The 15,778-nt window shown below is 53.5% G+C and overlaps 7 protein-coding genes across 7 annotated transcripts; 3 read left to right on the top strand and 4 right to left on the bottom strand.

Annotated features, from left to right (window-relative positions):
• Positions 1-913: 913 nt before the first annotated feature.
• M436DRAFT_65085 (uncharacterized protein) lies at positions 914-1,591 on the bottom strand (the record flags this gene model as incomplete). The annotated part of the gene is made up of 1 exon (XM_013570464.1): positions 914-1,591. One exon carries the CDS (start codon positions 1,589-1,591, stop codon positions 914-916), a length of 678 nt encoding a protein of 225 aa, XP_013425918.1.
• Positions 1,592-4,751: 3,160 nt separating this feature from the next.
• On the bottom strand, positions 4,752-5,471 carry M436DRAFT_83203 (uncharacterized protein; the record flags this gene model as incomplete). The annotated part of the gene is made up of 4 exons (XM_013570525.1): positions 4,752-4,809; positions 4,987-5,164; positions 5,314-5,339; positions 5,440-5,471. The coding sequence occupies 4 exons, from the start codon at positions 5,469-5,471 to the stop codon at positions 4,752-4,754; spliced, it is 294 nt and encodes a 97-aa protein (XP_013425979.1).
• A 262-nt stretch (positions 5,472-5,733) lies between these two features.
• Positions 5,734-6,640, top strand: M436DRAFT_50695 (putative prohibitin-1; the record flags this gene model as incomplete). The annotated part of the gene is made up of 2 exons (XM_013570437.1): positions 5,734-6,057; positions 6,113-6,640. 2 exons carry the CDS (start codon positions 5,734-5,736, stop codon positions 6,638-6,640), a joined length of 852 nt encoding a protein of 283 aa, XP_013425891.1.
• Positions 6,641-6,884: 244 nt separating this feature from the next.
• Positions 6,885-7,422, bottom strand: M436DRAFT_83201 (ubiquitin-conjugating enzyme; the record flags this gene model as incomplete). The annotated part of the gene is made up of 2 exons (XM_013570524.1): positions 6,885-7,204; positions 7,266-7,422. The coding sequence occupies 2 exons, from the start codon at positions 7,420-7,422 to the stop codon at positions 6,885-6,887; spliced, it is 477 nt and encodes a 158-aa protein (XP_013425978.1).
• Positions 7,423-7,611: 189 nt separating this feature from the next.
• On the top strand, positions 7,612-8,449 carry M436DRAFT_83200 (uncharacterized protein; the record flags this gene model as incomplete). Its single annotated transcript, XM_013570523.1, has 3 exons — positions 7,612-7,792; positions 7,851-7,996; positions 8,057-8,449. 3 exons carry the CDS (start codon positions 7,612-7,614, stop codon positions 8,447-8,449), a joined length of 720 nt encoding a protein of 239 aa, XP_013425977.1.
• A 739-nt stretch (positions 8,450-9,188) lies between these two features.
• On the bottom strand, positions 9,189-14,051 carry M436DRAFT_50641 (uncharacterized protein; the record flags this gene model as incomplete). The annotated part of the gene is made up of 7 exons (XM_013570427.1): positions 9,189-9,548; positions 9,623-11,801; positions 11,910-12,249; positions 12,391-12,486; positions 12,634-12,792; positions 13,081-13,911; positions 13,970-14,051. The coding sequence occupies 7 exons, from the start codon at positions 14,049-14,051 to the stop codon at positions 9,189-9,191; spliced, it is 4,047 nt and encodes a 1,348-aa protein (XP_013425881.1).
• A 517-nt stretch (positions 14,052-14,568) lies between these two features.
• On the top strand, positions 14,569-15,756 carry M436DRAFT_74013 (uncharacterized protein; the record flags this gene model as incomplete). The annotated part of the gene is made up of 1 exon (XM_013570522.1): positions 14,569-15,756. One exon carries the CDS (start codon positions 14,569-14,571, stop codon positions 15,754-15,756), a length of 1,188 nt encoding a protein of 395 aa, XP_013425976.1.
• Between the last annotated feature and the right edge of the window lie 22 nt (positions 15,757-15,778).

Below are 15,778 nucleotides of genomic sequence, written 5' to 3'. Positions count from 1 at the left end.
TACCTGCGCCGTCTCCCACCAAGCACCATCACACAAGAAAGACAACCTGTTCCGATCCATTGTTCGCCCGATGCCTCAAGCTCTACACCCAGATCAGCAAACAAGCGGTCAAATCACCAGACACCGTGAAAGGAGGGCAGAGGCCTTGGTATCGCTGCAAGATCCACTCGACGTCCACTATCCCTGCACATCCACATCCGCTCGACCACCGCTCCTCCTGATTCACAAGCTGTCTTGACGTTCTCACTTGTCTGCGTGATCGTCAATAGATAGAGAGGAGTAAATGATAAGAAATGATCGACGAGCGACTGATATGAATAGGAGAGCATGGAAACACGGACCGTTTGCTGTTCGGCAAAGTGGACAATGTTGATCATGATTAGCCCGAGGGAGGCTCGGAGTGGGTCTGATTGGTGTAGGAAGAACATCACATGGCAAAGTAGAAGATTGTCGTGGCTGATAACAAGCAGATAGTGTGGTTAGATGGCACCCACAATGGCCTAAACATGATGTATGGTAAGAATCAATACGATGAGAATAACGTCTGGGGATGAGATAGATGCATAGAGCAAAATTTAGATTTGTCTTTTTGAGAAGGACGTTTCGTCCTTAGTATAGATATATGCAAAACATGATAAGAACACCGAGATATGCTAGCGAGTGTATGTGATGATGCTCTAAAGTGTATGAGACAAGAAAACAGAAAAAGGACGAGAATGGTAAAATCTACGCAGCTTCCCTCGACTCATTCGGAGGACAAGGCGGATCGAAATATGGTATCTTAGAAAATGTTTTTATGCAGGAGAAAGGAGGACCAGAAAATACTGGGAGACGCCGGACGCTGTGCAGGATTTTGAACAAGGAGAATCGTTTTTTTGTTGTTTTGAGGCATGTTTTTGTTGCTTGAGTTAGATCATGGATCGATATTTCCCATGGCGGCGTCTAGATCCGTGCTGCGGCGGACTTCTTGCTCGATGAGTTTGTCGACAAGATCCGAGTGCTGAGCTGAGAGTTGGGCGGCTGCTTCCTGTGCAGCGGCGGCGTGGGCAGCGGCAGACGATGCGTGAGTAGCGCCTGCCGATAGATAACCGTCCTGGCCTTCGAGCTCAAGTGGCGTTACAGGACCAGGACTACCCAGTGGTGCAAGGCGTGGGCTCAAGGGCTTCTCGAAGCGGAGTGATGGCGGCCTTGATGATCCTGCATTCACCGCGGCAGTGACGGCAGCCTGAGCAGCCAGAGTCTCCCGGTGGTAAAGATAGAGTTGCTTCTGAGCTTCCGAGTAGAGCCTCTGCTGAGCCTTGGGACTGACTGGAGGGTTGGAAGGCGACAGAGGACCGGTGCTGGGAGTGCTTGCAACCGAGGATGATTGTGACGAAGGAAAGTTTGCCGGATGGAAACGGGGCAGACCAGGTAGCTTGAGTGTATTGGCAGTAGAGGCGTTGCGATGGCGCATTTGCGAACTTGTGGCGGCAGAGCGAGGATGGAGACCGCGAGGTGACGGAGGCTGCAATTCGTAGCGTGGAGTGGGCTCAAAGCGGGAAGACATGGGCGATGAAGGCCTCAGAGCAGGCGAGGCGCGAGGAGAAGGCATGGAAGGAAGACAGCGGGTGTCAGGATTGGTTGTTAGAGTTGAAGGGTGCTGGGGATGTTGGAGCATCATTGGAAGAGCCAGAAACTTAGGAGGGCGATTGTGGGATTTGTCGGATCCAGAAGATCAGCTCCTTCGATTGCAATATATCCGAATTCTTCAGGCAAGCGAGTCGTGTTTGCTGGGGGGTGGTGCGAGGAAAGCACGAACAAACGTTGATCTTGTCGTTCGGGGTTTGAAGCAGAAAGAGCGAGTATGGCCCGATCTCTCTTAGGGTTGGCCTTGTTATATTCAAATGGGATTATCGCGGAGGAGCAGCAGGGGGGATAAAGAGGAGTTGATGGAAAGTGAGACGCTTTTTTTCTCGACGATACGAAGCCCCAAAACATGGGCTCGGGTCACAAAACGGTGGGTCCTCCATGGCATTATTATATCGCGATGTCCGTAACTGCTCGATACGCGATCGAAAATGAGGGCCCAAACCACCGACCAAGCCTTCCCCTCACCAAGAGCACCACTTCTGCGTCATGCAACAAAGCACGTCCGCTTAGGCCCGTCGACAGGTCCTCGCGCCTTCACACGGCTAATCCTGACCTCTGATCAAGCACGCCATGTCAAGGTTTCAGAGGAGCCAAACCCTCGCATTTTGCGGGTGCCTTGTCGCCGTGTCGCAGCTTTCCGCGTATCAAACCTTTTCCAAATCCTGGTCTTCCCATTCGCATCAAAGCACTCCAGAGGCTCAAGTCGAAGCCAAAATTCCACACACGACATAGCCGTTTGATGATCCACGTGTAACGTCTTTTCCAATTGGTCGCGCAAGATGACTGCACAAAATGATCATGATGCCGAATGCTGCCATTCTACATGGGAATCAAGCCCGTGTGTAGCTTGGTATTTTTTTCCGATCATGCTTGCTTCGAGCATGTCACCACCCAGCAGTGACCTGCTGCGCTTTTGCAGGTGTCGTCTTCATGACCCCCTCGCTTCTAATGTCCATTCTTCCTATCTATCTGCGCACGCTGTCATACTAAACTTTGGCGCTGTCTCTGCTGCTGCAGCAGCAAGCTGGACGGTTATCGGCACTTGGTTCCAATCCATGTCAAGTTACGCGCTGCACCGTCATCTCTTTTGTCGTCTACAACTCTATGCATGACTCTTGGCTTCACCAGCCTTGAATCTCCGAGTGGCTGAGATTAGCTAAAGGATCGAAAACACACCTGCAGCGGCGGGTCACTAAGCCAAGTATTGTGCCAATTGCACTTGTCACATCATCCAGTTGGCACCAAGAGATTGCCCGGGACGTCGTGAAAAGAAATTGAGACCAAGCGAATCCCTTCCTACTCTGTCCACACTGCCGGACCTGCATCCCGTGACGGGTGTGGCTTTCCCTCGCCTTTCCTTCTTCTTTCTCTTGACCGTACACTCACGTGATGCGCACCATGAGTCTCTGACACGTCCACTATCCTCCGAAGCTGTCATCAGAAGAGACAGGGCGATTGCGGAAAACTCAGGCGCGATCTCGGGCAAAGGAGACACTCCCCGACCACTCTTCCTCTTTTCTCCGGCCAAGTGTTTTCCCGACGGTGCTGCGGGAATCGCAGTGATGATCTCTTACCACATTTGCAGCCCGCGGTGACCGGTCCTTCTTTGGCCGCTTCGCTTTGGTGACTACGACATCCTTCTGAGGAGGGAAGACGGAGAAGGTTGGGCTATGCGTGCTCGAGGACGCGACTCCGACTCGTGATAATGATAGACATGCACGGTAGGACGAGGATCAGTTTCCACTCCGAACAACGTGGTGGAGCATGAGAAAAAGATCGTCCTTGTCGAAGAGGACCAAGATCGAAGGAAAGTCGATGCGCAGCAACCGCATCTCAGGAAACTGTATCTTGTCGCTCTGCTCTCGATTGTCGCGCACACATTCTCTCCCACTCACACTACCACACACTCGCACTGACACATAGAGACTGCCCGCGTCTCGATCGGATTCTCTATGCTATGTGTGGCCTAGAAATCTTCGCTATGTGGTTTGCGTGCCTCTCTCTTTCACTGTTGCAGTGCCATACATGTCTTCGCCTATCTTACCCTTCAGACTTTAAGTGTTCATCGGCGATGAATGCAGACTGGTTTGCGAGAAAGACTTGTCGTAGTCATCACTCTCCGCGGTTCAGCTGTTCTGAACAAAACTTGCAGGCATTCTTAGACGATGAACAGTGTACAAACAAAAAGTCAATTGCGCTAGGCACCAACTTAAGTGACCTTGAATTTCTTCAATTCGTTCGCAAGCCGCACCTGCATTGCAACATCTAGACCTCGAGAACTGCAGTACGTAAACGTGGTGCAATCAGAAGCCAAAATTCCCTCTCTCTCTCTCTCTCTCTCTCTCTCTCTCTCTCGCAACCTACATCCCGCGACTCTGCATGTCTGGATCGCACAACATGGTGCATTCTGAAGTCAAAGTTGCTCAGGCCGTTCCACTGCCGGAAGAATGCGCGTGAAGATGAACACAAATACAGACGTACATCACCGAGACCAACCTTCGCTTGTGAGGATGTTGTTCAGCATGTGCTAATGCAACCAACAGCCAAGTGATTGGCGAACTTGCTATGCACAAGCACGGATTAGGATTTATACTGTATAGCTATAGGCGGGGCAAGTAGGAGAATAATAAGGGACACGAGCTGTGATACATCGTTTCTCCAATCTAAGAGCCTGCCTATTAGGGCAGCCGGAATCCTTCTGTGATGTGTCAGCTACTAACGATACTGACAGCGCACGAGTCCCTCTTTTGTCCACGGATTCGGATCACCTCTGATGATATGCGTGAGCTTTGGAACCACGATAAGCAGTTTCATTGGTGGAATGCCTTTATTATGCGATTGATTGGACTCCCATGCTAGCCGTGGGTTGCGATGTGAGTCTGTACGACCGGGATGTCGATTTGGAATGGTCCATCATATTTACTACTTGCCCGTTCAAGTCCGAGAATAATGGTCGAGGTGGTGAAAGATGCAGGACATATGACATAGAAAACACAGGACAGTAAGTGTACATTTTTGATCAAATCGAAGTGACTGGTTTTACAATTGATGCTAGTCGAGCCTTCAAGATGTTTCGCAGAGAAAAGAGAAAAGAGGAACCCCCTCGAATGTAATCTATACGTTTACTCCTCGTCGTCGGCGTGCTCCAGGCGACCCTGCTTGGAGTTGAGGTACTCGTTGCTGCGATGAGTGTCAGTCTCGTTTCAAAGCTGGATGCTGTAGGCGTGCGGTTCAGATGGATAAAAAAGTGAGAGAAGACAGCAAGCCAGCTTCGGTGTCAAGACACGTCTTGGACCGGACCCGACTTTGCTCATCTGTCTCTTGGTGTTGTATCTTTGGCAAGAAAAAGCTGCTTACTTCTCGGTGGCCCAGTTCATGAGCTCGTATCCGATGAGCATAGGGACGGCCCAGTAGAGGATTTGACCCTTGGTTCTGCGGTAGGTGTTGAAGACGGCGGCGTGTGCGGTACCAGCGAGAGCACGCTGGCGGTTCTGGGCCATCGAGTAGGTGATAATGCCGCGCTGCGGCGGGGAGCCTGAGCGGAGAGAGAGAGAGGTTAGCGTACGCTCGGTGGAAACAGGCGGTGGTTGGGGGTCGATGGCGAAAGTGTCGTGTCGCGATTGCAGATCGAGGGTTCGTCGTGCGGCGTGTGGATTGGAGACAGATGTCAGGAAAGAGGCATACCGAGGCTACCCCACCATCCCATGTACCTGGAGAGTTGTTAGTCATGCGCCGTGGTATGTCGAGGGTCCTTGATTGCGCCGGAAGTGGTGGACGCTGCAGGACGGTCGTGGGTTCGAGGCGACTCACTGGCCAGGCTTCTTTTCTCCGCCACCACCCATTGTGATAGACTACGTGTAGATTGGAAAGGGGAAGAGGGAGACGAGTCGTGTGGAACAGTATCCGGCTTGCAGTCTGGTCGTCTTAACGTGTTGGCAGGCTCGAAGTTCGAACTGGTCAGCAACGCCGCTCGGGCCTTCTGGAGCGCCAAGAGAGTCGGGAGCGCAGGCGTCGTCTGGGCCGACCATGCAAAGCGTCACCATCTGAAGGCTGCACCGAAGCTCTCTACAGCTACGCGCCACTGCAAATCAACATAGCACAACCATGGCCGCCAACGCTCTCGGTGCCATCTACAAGTGGGCTGTTCCCGCTGCCCTCGGTCTGTCTCTCGCCAATGCGTCCATGTACGATGTCAAGGGCGGCACTCGCGCCGTCATCTTCGACCGTCTGTCCGGTGTCAAGGAAGGCGTTATGAGCGAGGGAACCCATTTTCTGATCCCCTGGCTGCAAAAGAGCATCATCTACGACGTCCGCACAAAGCCTCGCAACATCTCCACTACCACCGGTTCCAAGGATTTGCAGATGGTCAGCTTGACTCTCAGAGTCCTGCACCGTCCCGAAGTCAAGGCCCTCCCCAAGATTTACCAGGTAACTTTGCCTCCTGCCCCAAACTCGGTCGCATAAGCTTACCGTTCTCGTCTAGAACCTCGGTCAAGATTACGATGAGCGTGTCCTCCCCTCGATCGGAAACGAAGTCCTCAAGGCCATCGTCGCCCAGTTCGATGCCGCCGAACTCATCACCCAGCGTGAAGCCGTCTCCAACCGCATCCGCACCGACCTCCTCCGCCGTGCTGCCGAGTTCAACATTGCCCTCGAGGATGTCTCCATCACCCACATGACCTTCGGCAAGGAGTTCACTAGAGCCGTCGAGGACAAGCAGATCGCACAGCAGGAAGCCGAGCGTGCACGCTTCATCGTCGAGAAGGCCGAGCAGGAGCGCCAGGCCAACGTCATCCGCGCAGAGGGTGAAGCCGAGTCAGCCGACACCATTTCCAAGGCTGTGGCCAAGTCTGGTGACGGTCTCGTCCAGATCAGAAGAATCGAGACGCAAAAGGAGATTGCCCAGATGATGGCCAACAACCCCAACGTCACCTACCTTCCCGGTGGCAGCAACGGCAATGGCCAGAACGGTGGTCAGGGTGGCAACTTCTTGCTCGGTCTGAGATCGTAGGAAGAACAAGTGTAAAAAGAATCTACTATACCTTTGGGGCTTGTTTATTAACCACACGGCGTTTGAAATGCGGCATGGCAGGCATGGGCATGAGCAAAAACTAACCTCTTCTCTTATCTTCTTGTATACCTATATACGTACGCAACGATTAGCGCTTCTCTTTGCTCTTTTCCCAAACATGCTCTCACCCTGCTGAAACGCCTTCGCTAATGAAACATCTGAAACCCAACACACAAGAAACATCTCATTCTCCGTTCCACATCAGCGTCTGAGTATAGAAACGCACCAAAGCCTCATAACCCAGCTGATCACCCTGACGCAACAGCTGTGCAGCATCAATATTCAGCGGACTATCAGGCTCAGCAGAAGTAAGCAGCTGCTGCACAGCTTCCAGCGTCTGTCTGATCGAATACACCGGACTCCAACTTGACTTCAACAAATCCAGACATATCTCCCCGGTCTTGAAATGCACATTTGGGTGGCAGATGGGCGTTACAAAAGTGATTGTAGGGGGTTTGTTGGGATAGGTGTCTGGAATGATAATGTTGAGTTTCCAGAGGCCATCTGTTGTGAGGAGGATTTGGTTAGCAGAGAGGAGGGGTGATGCAAGAAGGGGCAGGTCTACTTTGGTATGCGGTGTCTGGGAGGCCTTTGAGTACGGCGGTCCAGTGGGTCAACTCTTGATCGTTGATGGGGCCGAGGTGGAGTAGTGCATCACTTGGATCCTTTTCATAGGAGCGCAACTCGTGTAGTAATCTCTTTGTCACCTGCTTCGAAGCCATTTTTGTATCTGTTGATGTGCAGAGGACATTGATATTCGGAACATGTCCTTTGGGCTGACCGTGGAAAGTGCGGGGAGGAGGAAGGTCGATGTCGTCGATGATGCAAGCTTGGCAATATCATTTGTTCGCGAATTTCCTTGAGCCCTTTGTCGCATTCTGGATATAGTCCACAATCAACATAAAGACAACATGACGGTTCCTTCAGCAGATGTATCGGTTCTCCACAGAGCAGATGGCTCAGCACAGTACTCGGCAGCTGGCTACACGGTCGTGGCGGCCGTCAATGGTCCCATCGAAGTAATGCGCCGCGATGAGCTGCCTCAGCATGCTGCTCTCGAAGTAAACGTGCGTCCTTCTGTCGGTGTCGGCAGTAAGTCACCGTCCTCTTGATATCCGCCTCAACCAACCTCCAACATCTCTCCTCACAGGTCCCAAGGAACGCCATCTCGAATCCCTCATCCATGCAACTCTTCGCGACATCGTTCTCACCCACATGCACCCTCGCACTCTGATCCAATTGACTCTCCAAATCGTCAACACCCCCGAGCAAGAAAACACTCTTCCTGCCTCATTCGTACGTTGCCGCTATACTGTCTACACCATCCCACTTGGATCTCTAACATAGACACCACAGGCACTCTCACCCCTCCCAGCCCTCCTCAACGCCGCCATCCTCGCCTTCCTCAGCGCCAGTATCCCTTTAACCAGCACATTTACCTCCGTCCTGCTTGCCACTCAATCCTCTGGCGCCATCTCCATTGATCCTGCGCCAAAACTTATTCTTTCCGCCTCTTCAACCCACGTCTTTGCCTTTTCGTCCACTGGAAACTTGATTTTGGATCTGAGCGAAGGCGAATTCGATATCGATACTTGGGAAAAGGCACACGACAAGGCAAAGGAAGAGTGCTGTAAAGAACAACTTGAGGATAGTGATGCCATGGAAGAGGGTAAACCTAGTTTACAGGGTTTCGTGGAGAGAGTGGTGGAGGCGAGAGTTGACAAGGAGAGAGCCTGGAAGAACGGATAGATGCTTGCATCACAGGAACACCCCGAGGACACGAAGAAGAAACACCTGGACCGGATCCGGATTGCAAGCAGCCAGACCACGGGAAAGGTTCGAGGCGACCCGGATTCACGATGCCTGCCTGCATGGCATGGAAAGTCATCGTAGGAATCGCAATCAACGAGTTCAAGAAGAGCTCGTCAACAACACTCTACGCCTGGATCCTGCACGTCTCCTTTCTATCTCACAGGATGGCGTCAAGAAAGCACCATGTGTGCAAGGAAATGCCTTCTGCCAGACCTGACAACTTCGAAACTCCTAAACTCCCTTTCGGAAAGAGTGGCCAAACAGGCGACAACTTCACTGCACAAGGTGTTATAAGAGACACTACTTCAATGTAGACCTGGCTCGGAGGACCAGTCAGACGCGAAGTATGCAAGCTTTCGGATATCGCGCAATAGACACGTCAACATGGCCATTCGGTTTGCCAGTCAGACACTCCATATTTGATAGACGAACTCCTGAGCAGCTAGAAACATAAGCGTTGACTTTTCTTTAACCATTTCTCTTCCCATTCAAACAGTGGTATGCAACGTCAAACATAAACAGCATAGGTAGGTTGTCCTAGCATTCGTTCAAACACAGGTATACATGGCAGACACCCCCCCTGCCTATGCAGAATAATTCAAACCTCCATCATAGCAAAGTCAAGGTCATATTCCCATCTTCTCATCTTTCCTGTTTTCCCCCTTCACACCTTTTCTCACACCCTCTTGAACCCTTCCCTAGTATCCTCCTTGCTCCAATCGATAACAACACCCTTCTCATTCTCCTTGTAAAGCACATCACAAGCCTTGACCAGCCTGTCCAGCACACTGTCGTATCGTCTCTCACACTCCTTGCACACCATGGCCACCATCTGCCTCGATAGCACTTCTTCATCGGCATCTCCGAAATGCTTTTCAATGCGTTTGCGCAGCGCGTCGATGCCGCTGCGAATGGCTTTGGAGTCGTGCGAGGCGAGAAGCTTTTTGGTATTGTGGCGTGAGTACAAGGGCCGCGAGGAAATGGTGGGGCCGGAGAGATTTTGGGAGAGCAGGGTTTCGGCGCCTTCGACGAAGTCCTGAGGAGAGGAGTGTTAGCATATCACTTCGATATAGAGGGTGGGTAGGGAGTTGGAAGGAGCGATAAACTTACGATGATCTTGCCCAGAGGCCTTCGGACCACGCGACCCACGTATTCTTCCATGTGCTCTGCGCGATCCATCAAGGCCTTTGCTTTCCACTCGGCCAGCACTGAGCCCTCCACGCCTCCGTCGTCCACTTCCTCGATGTAGTGATTCATGTTCTCGATCAACAGAATGTGGTAGTTGAGGATCTCCTTGTCTTCGTACTCGAGGCCATGTGCTGTGGTGGCAGATGCTGCGGCGCCGGTAGCAGTGGGTGACTCTCTAGCAATGACCTTTAGAGAATCCCACATTGCCCGATTGATGCGGATGTATGCATCGTCAACCAATTGACGTGCACCGAGCACTGCTGCATGGCCATCGTGATCTCTGGCAGCCGACAAATATGTACTCTCGACAGCATTCGAGAACAAGGGGAAGATCTTCATGAAAGCGATGACACCCTTGCGCTTCTTGATCTTGACCTTTGTGTCTTCAATTGCATGAATTTGCTCATCGACAAACTTCTGGAAAAGCGTCTGCAAGCGTGAAGAGATCTCGTTGAGGTTGTGAAGCAAGAACTCCTGTGATGTTTCCTGCAGACGGTACGCATGCAGAGCCAGGACAGTAAGGACTCCAACACCCTGGATAGGGTCACCAGCGTTAGCCCACTCCATCAGGGCTCTCAACTCATCCTTCCAGAATCCAAAAGTCTCTTCCATGGTATCCGAGACGCGTCTCGCCATGGCTCGGTCAGGCTCCATCAAGCGTCTTGTAGTGAGATCAGAGCCCATGCGTGCTTCGGGGACGTTAGCCACCACGGCATCTGCAAAGTCAATATTCTCGAGACTGGTAGCGTGGAAGAGGTCCACAATGAAGTTTTGCTCCATAGATATCAGTGGCACCTGCTCTTCGAGCACGCCATTGAAGACTTCGAACGGTGCCATACGACCAGGTTGTGCTCTATCGACAGCTGTTGGCTTGTCACCGCCGGTGCCAGCCGAACGGAAAGATTTGGCCAGGGTTTGAGATCGCTTCACCGTAAGCTTGCGAGCGGTACTGGTGAGGCCTTCGGGCGTTTCCTTCTCGACCGAGGTGAACAGCAGCTCAGTCGCTTCGCTGCCAGCCGTACGAGCTCCTCTCTTCCAATTACTTGTGTTGTCTCGGAAGACATCAGTGTACAATGGGCGGGCTTTGGTCTGGTACGTGCGAAGGGTGCTTTGCCAGGCAGGCAAGTTCGTCTCCTTCGTGAAGAGAAGCAATGGACTGAACTGCCAAAGGTTGGCACGAGCCAGGTTGAAGCCTGACCCATTGAGTTTCATCGTGGCATTGCCAATGCCACCTGGATGTTGCATGAGCGAGGGTTTCGCTGCGGCAAGTGCCGATGCGAAAGTGTTATCCAAGTAACGCATCAGCCGTTGGCAAAACTCGGCACTCTCACGCATGTATGCGTTACGTTTCTCTTGCAGGGCTTTCATATTACCGACGTCGCTGGCATCGAGACCAGGACCAGGTCGACTCAGAGCGTTTGTTGAGCGTACAGAAGGATCAATGGTAGCCATAGCCTTGTAAAGAAGAAGCAGCGATGACTCGACTGACATAAGAGCTTCTGGGTTGCTGAAGTCTCCATGTCTAAGCGGCTCTAGCTGACGAGGCGAGATTGAGATGGTGTCAACCAACTTCTGCAACTCGGTGTGTAGAATTTTCTGGTTGGCGGTTTGTACCTGTAGACCCTGTGATTGCGCCTCGATGAAAGAGATGTCTTCATTGAGAGTGCTCAACTCTGCAGAGTAGATCGTTAAAAGTCCGTCAAGCTCATCACACTCGGCGATCGCTCGATCGAGCATCTGGTCAACTACGTCGACTCGATCATCTTTCTGTTCGAGATGTCCCAGCCAGCTGCCAGCCTCGACACGACCTAGCTCGCGCTTCAAATCAGCCTCAAGATCTTCCAGCTGCCTTCCTTTCAGCAGACCGGAGCCCCAACCAAAGTCGGAGAGAATGGACTCAAACTGGATTCCGCGGCCGTCAAGCAACCTTGGGTCAATGTTGAGGGAGCGAAGGTGATTCTCTTGCTGCGCCGATCTACGTTTTGGCCGTCTAGGTTCCGGTGCTGGCACAGGTACTTGCGGTTCTTCAGGCTGTGCCTCTGGTTCTGGTTGGGGGAAGTAGCCTTCGACAGCTGCACCATCGATCGGCGTGTGAGCTTGCCTTGTCTCGTTCGATACTTTAGGGAGCAACTCGTTTTCAGTGCTTCGGGTTTCTGATTCGTGTGCAGCTTCAGACACAGATTGAGGGAAGTCGGGCTTCAAAGGAGACACGGGCAACTCTGATCTATCGATATCCACGCTCTGCTTTCGCAAAGGAGCCGGGACAACACCATTGATGCCGTCAGGTCCCTGCCCCTTGTTAGCAGCCTCTGCGAGGGCTCTCATGCGCTCGGCAGCACCTCCGGCACGAGGCTTGAACGCGCCCTGAGCTGCTGCTGCTTTCCTAAGCGCATCTGCGAGTTTAGGTCCGGGCTTCTTTTTGATCATAGGGCCAAGTCCAGGGCGATGCTCTTCCTCGTCTGACAACACATCTCTCTGTTCGAGCACTGCAGGTTGCGATTCTTCTGGCTGTACAAAGGGAAGACTTGAGGCCTGTAGAGGTTCTGGCTCTCTGGTTTCGGGCTGCGGAACATCTAACGGAGCGTGAGATGACACATCGGCGCTTGAAGCAGTCGGTGTGTCGTAGAAAGCACCAGATGCATTATCAGAAGTAGATTGTTGAGGCAGGAACTTTTCGATTCCCAGGCCACGGGGACTCGACGGTCGACCGACAGTAGCAACAGTACTAATGTTTGTGCTAGCACCGGACACGTTTCTGCTCGTCGAAAGTGGAGGCGGACGTAATGCTTCTGAATCTGGATCGGTTGGTCCTGCGCTGTATGTTCGGCCTCCTGCCATAAACGGGCGCTTGCGCTCAGGAGGCACTTGGATATCAGCGGGGCCTCGATCAGGTGGAGTAATTGACGGTTCTATATCTCGCTGGCCTACAGTACCGGGCTGTCGCTGGTTCTTCAAGGTTTCGAAGACTGATGGTCGAGGCTCGGACTGTTCAACAGTAGTAATGTGAGGTTTCCTAGGAGAAGGTTGTCTCATAGGCGAGGCTTCGCGCGAAGGAGGTTTCCACTGATTGAGCGTCGATGTAAACATACTAACTTCAGTCGGTGCTGCAGTGGACTCATGACTGCGTTGACTCTGAATGCTTCGCTCACTCCGTACACTTTGGTAACTATGCTGACGTCCCTCGGCACGGGCAGGAGCCAGGCTTCCAGGCTGCTCAATCGCTTGATTGAAATGCGGCGGAGGTTGGTCGGACACCATAGGATTGGATCTAATGGACGACGCGAAGGAGGCATTGGGCGAATCAGTAGTCATGGTCGACTGTTGTAGCTCCGCCCTCGAAGACTTGGGGGTCAGCCGAGGTCGAGCGCCGGGTGGAGGACCATTGTTCAGTGGTGGTGGAGCTGCACCACGTTGTGCAGGCTCTCGACTCTGAGCACGGCCAGGGTCACGGCTTGGAGCTCGCATTGGCTCACGACTAGGAGCACGCATGGGTTCGCGACTCGGAGCACGCATACGCTCTCGGCTAGGCCTTTGTCGCATACCTTTGTCCTGGGAAGGCCGAGGCTGCGGTTGTAGACCCCCTGGCGGTAGAGGTTCGCCATTCTCAGGGGTTGGTCGGAAGCGTGGGCGGGAATCCTGGGAAGATGGGCGATGTTGTTCGGCAAAAGGTGGACGAGGAGGAGGGGTGTTCTGAGGAGTCTGGCGATCCTGGACAGCAGGCGAACTACGTGGGGCTTGTTGCTGGCCGGGAGCCAGCCCTAGCATCTGTTCTACATCGCGAGGATCAAAGCCACGAAGATCCGGAACCTGACCTTTTGTGTACTTTCGGTAGATTTTGACCAGACTAGCAACGAAGAAGTCCTTCTCTTTTGACGTGGCAGCGGCCCAGTAGTAGGGTTTTGAGATGGTGACAACGAAACCGACGCTGCCAGCCCACTGATAGTGGTTCTGCTTGGGTGGAGGGGCATTGGGATCGGGGTGAGCAAAGGACTCAATGGCGGACAGATCCTCGAGGTTCCAGGTCTTGCCAATGGAGAAAGAGCCGTTGTTGTTCTCACGAGCCTTGTGCATGCGGACACGGCCAGTGCTACGGACGGCGACGACGACGATACGGGGCTTCTTGTTGTCGGGAGCCGAGGTGGGGGGAGGAGGAGTTGAGGGATGGGCGGCATCCTCAGTTATGCGAATATGCGTAATGTACGACTCGGCGACTGGTTTTAGATGTTAGCGGGGCAGCTTGGAGCAAGTCGAGACAGCGATGCGACACACGCTGTCCATTCTGGTCGAGCTTGGAGAAGCAGCTCTCGACCATGCGTCGCTTCTCATCCTCGAAGCGTTCGGCGCGGGTCATTGTGTTGTTGGCGGAAGATTGGCCTTGTGGCAGCGAGGGCTTCCTGCCTCGGGCGTCATGCATGACCGAGTCGGACGGGTTGCGCGACTGCGAGCCATTCATGCTGTCGATGGGACTACGCTACTCTGCGACTGCACTGCATCTGGAGACCGGCCACGTTCACTAGAGCTGGCAGACAGCAGAAAGGCCAAGTGCGAATCGTGGCTGGGACAGTTAGAGACGCGTAGGAAAGATGACGGATAGATTGCTGGCCAGCCGTTCGACTTCCGACGCAGCAGGCAGCCTCACCAAAACCTACACCACAAGCCTCAGACTCCTCCTTGCCAGCGTTCCTTCCGCGAGCTGCAAGTCTTGGCAGCGCCCGAGGTGAAACCCGCTCTTATCGACGTCGTCTCTGCCCTAAACGCCGTCGGCAGCGCGGACCGAGCGGTCTACCGAACCTTCGACTTTTTTCTGTGTCGCGACTGCCTTTTCGCGACGCCCTCCACATTTTCTCCCTATACAAACTATCCATATCATGTCTGCATCAGCTCCGTCACCCGAGCTTCTTGCTCTCGTCAACGACTTCCTGGCCAGCAATGGCTTCGACAAGGCTGCAAAGGCCCTCTCCAAGCAAGCAAAGGACCAGAGCATCACCCTTGCCGCCAACACCAACACCACCTTGACTGCTCTGTTCGACGCTCGCCCCAAGGAAGCCGCTGCCACCGCCGACGACTCCTCGGATGCTAGCGACAGCAGTGACGACGAGTCATCCGACTCCGACTCCGACTCCGACTCCGAGAGCGAGGACGAGAAGAAGCCCGTCAAGAAGACCGCAACCAAGACCCGCAAGGTCACTCCACCTTCTTCCAGCTCATCCGACTCCGAATCCTCCGAAGACGAGAAGCCCGCCGTAAAGAAGACCAAGGCCGCAAAGAAGGCCGACACTTCCTCCGATTCCTCTTCTGCTTCATCCTCCTCTGAGAGCGAGAGCAGCGACTCCTCCGACTCCAGCGACAGCGACTCTTCCGACTCTGACTCTTCTTCCTCGTCATCATCCTCCGGCTCCGACTCTGACAGCTCTAGCTCCTCCTCGGACTCCGACAGCTCATCATCCTCAGACAGTGACTCTGGCGACTCCGAGTCTGAGAGCGAGAAGAAGAAGAAGTCTGCAAAGGCTGCCAAGGCCGAGAAGCCCGCGAAGAAGGAAAAGGCCGACAAGAAGAAGGAGAAGAAGCCCGCCGCTAAGTCTGAGTCCTCGTCCGACTCTGCTGCTTCAAGCGTCACTCTCGCCGATGCTCCCGCTCCCCTCAAGGCCGTGGTCGACACTATCATGGTCCCTGCCAGCTCGGCTCTCGGTCAGGCCGAAGGCACTGCCGCCCCATCCAACGACGCAGAAGAGCACATGCACCCTAGTCGCAAGCGTAAGCTCGGAGGCGCTTTCGGTGAGGCTGAGCAGCAAGTCGCAGTGCTCGCCACCGACGAGAACATCAAGCGCGCAAAGAAGGAAAACGTGCCTTTCAGCCGTATCCCCAAGGATCAATGGGTTGACCCCCGTCTTGTGAGCAACGCCTTCGTACCTTACGACTATGCTCAGAAGGCCCACGAGGCTCTGATTGTCACAAAGGGCAAGGCTTTCACCAAGGCCAAGAACAAGGGCAAGCGTGGCAGCTACAGAGGTGGCATAATCGACCAGACTCCCAAGGGTATTCAGTTCGAGGATTAGAGGTCTCAAAAAGGACAGGGAA

The sequence above is a fragment of the Aureobasidium namibiae genome, assembly GCF_000721765.1.
Source record: "Aureobasidium namibiae CBS 147.97 unplaced genomic scaffold scaffold_12, whole genome shotgun sequence".
Taxonomy (NCBI): Eukaryota; Fungi; Ascomycota; class Dothideomycetes; order Dothideales; family Saccotheciaceae; genus Aureobasidium; species Aureobasidium namibiae.
Note: the sequence above shows the minus strand (reverse complement) of the source record. Positions and strands in the feature narration are given on the sequence as shown.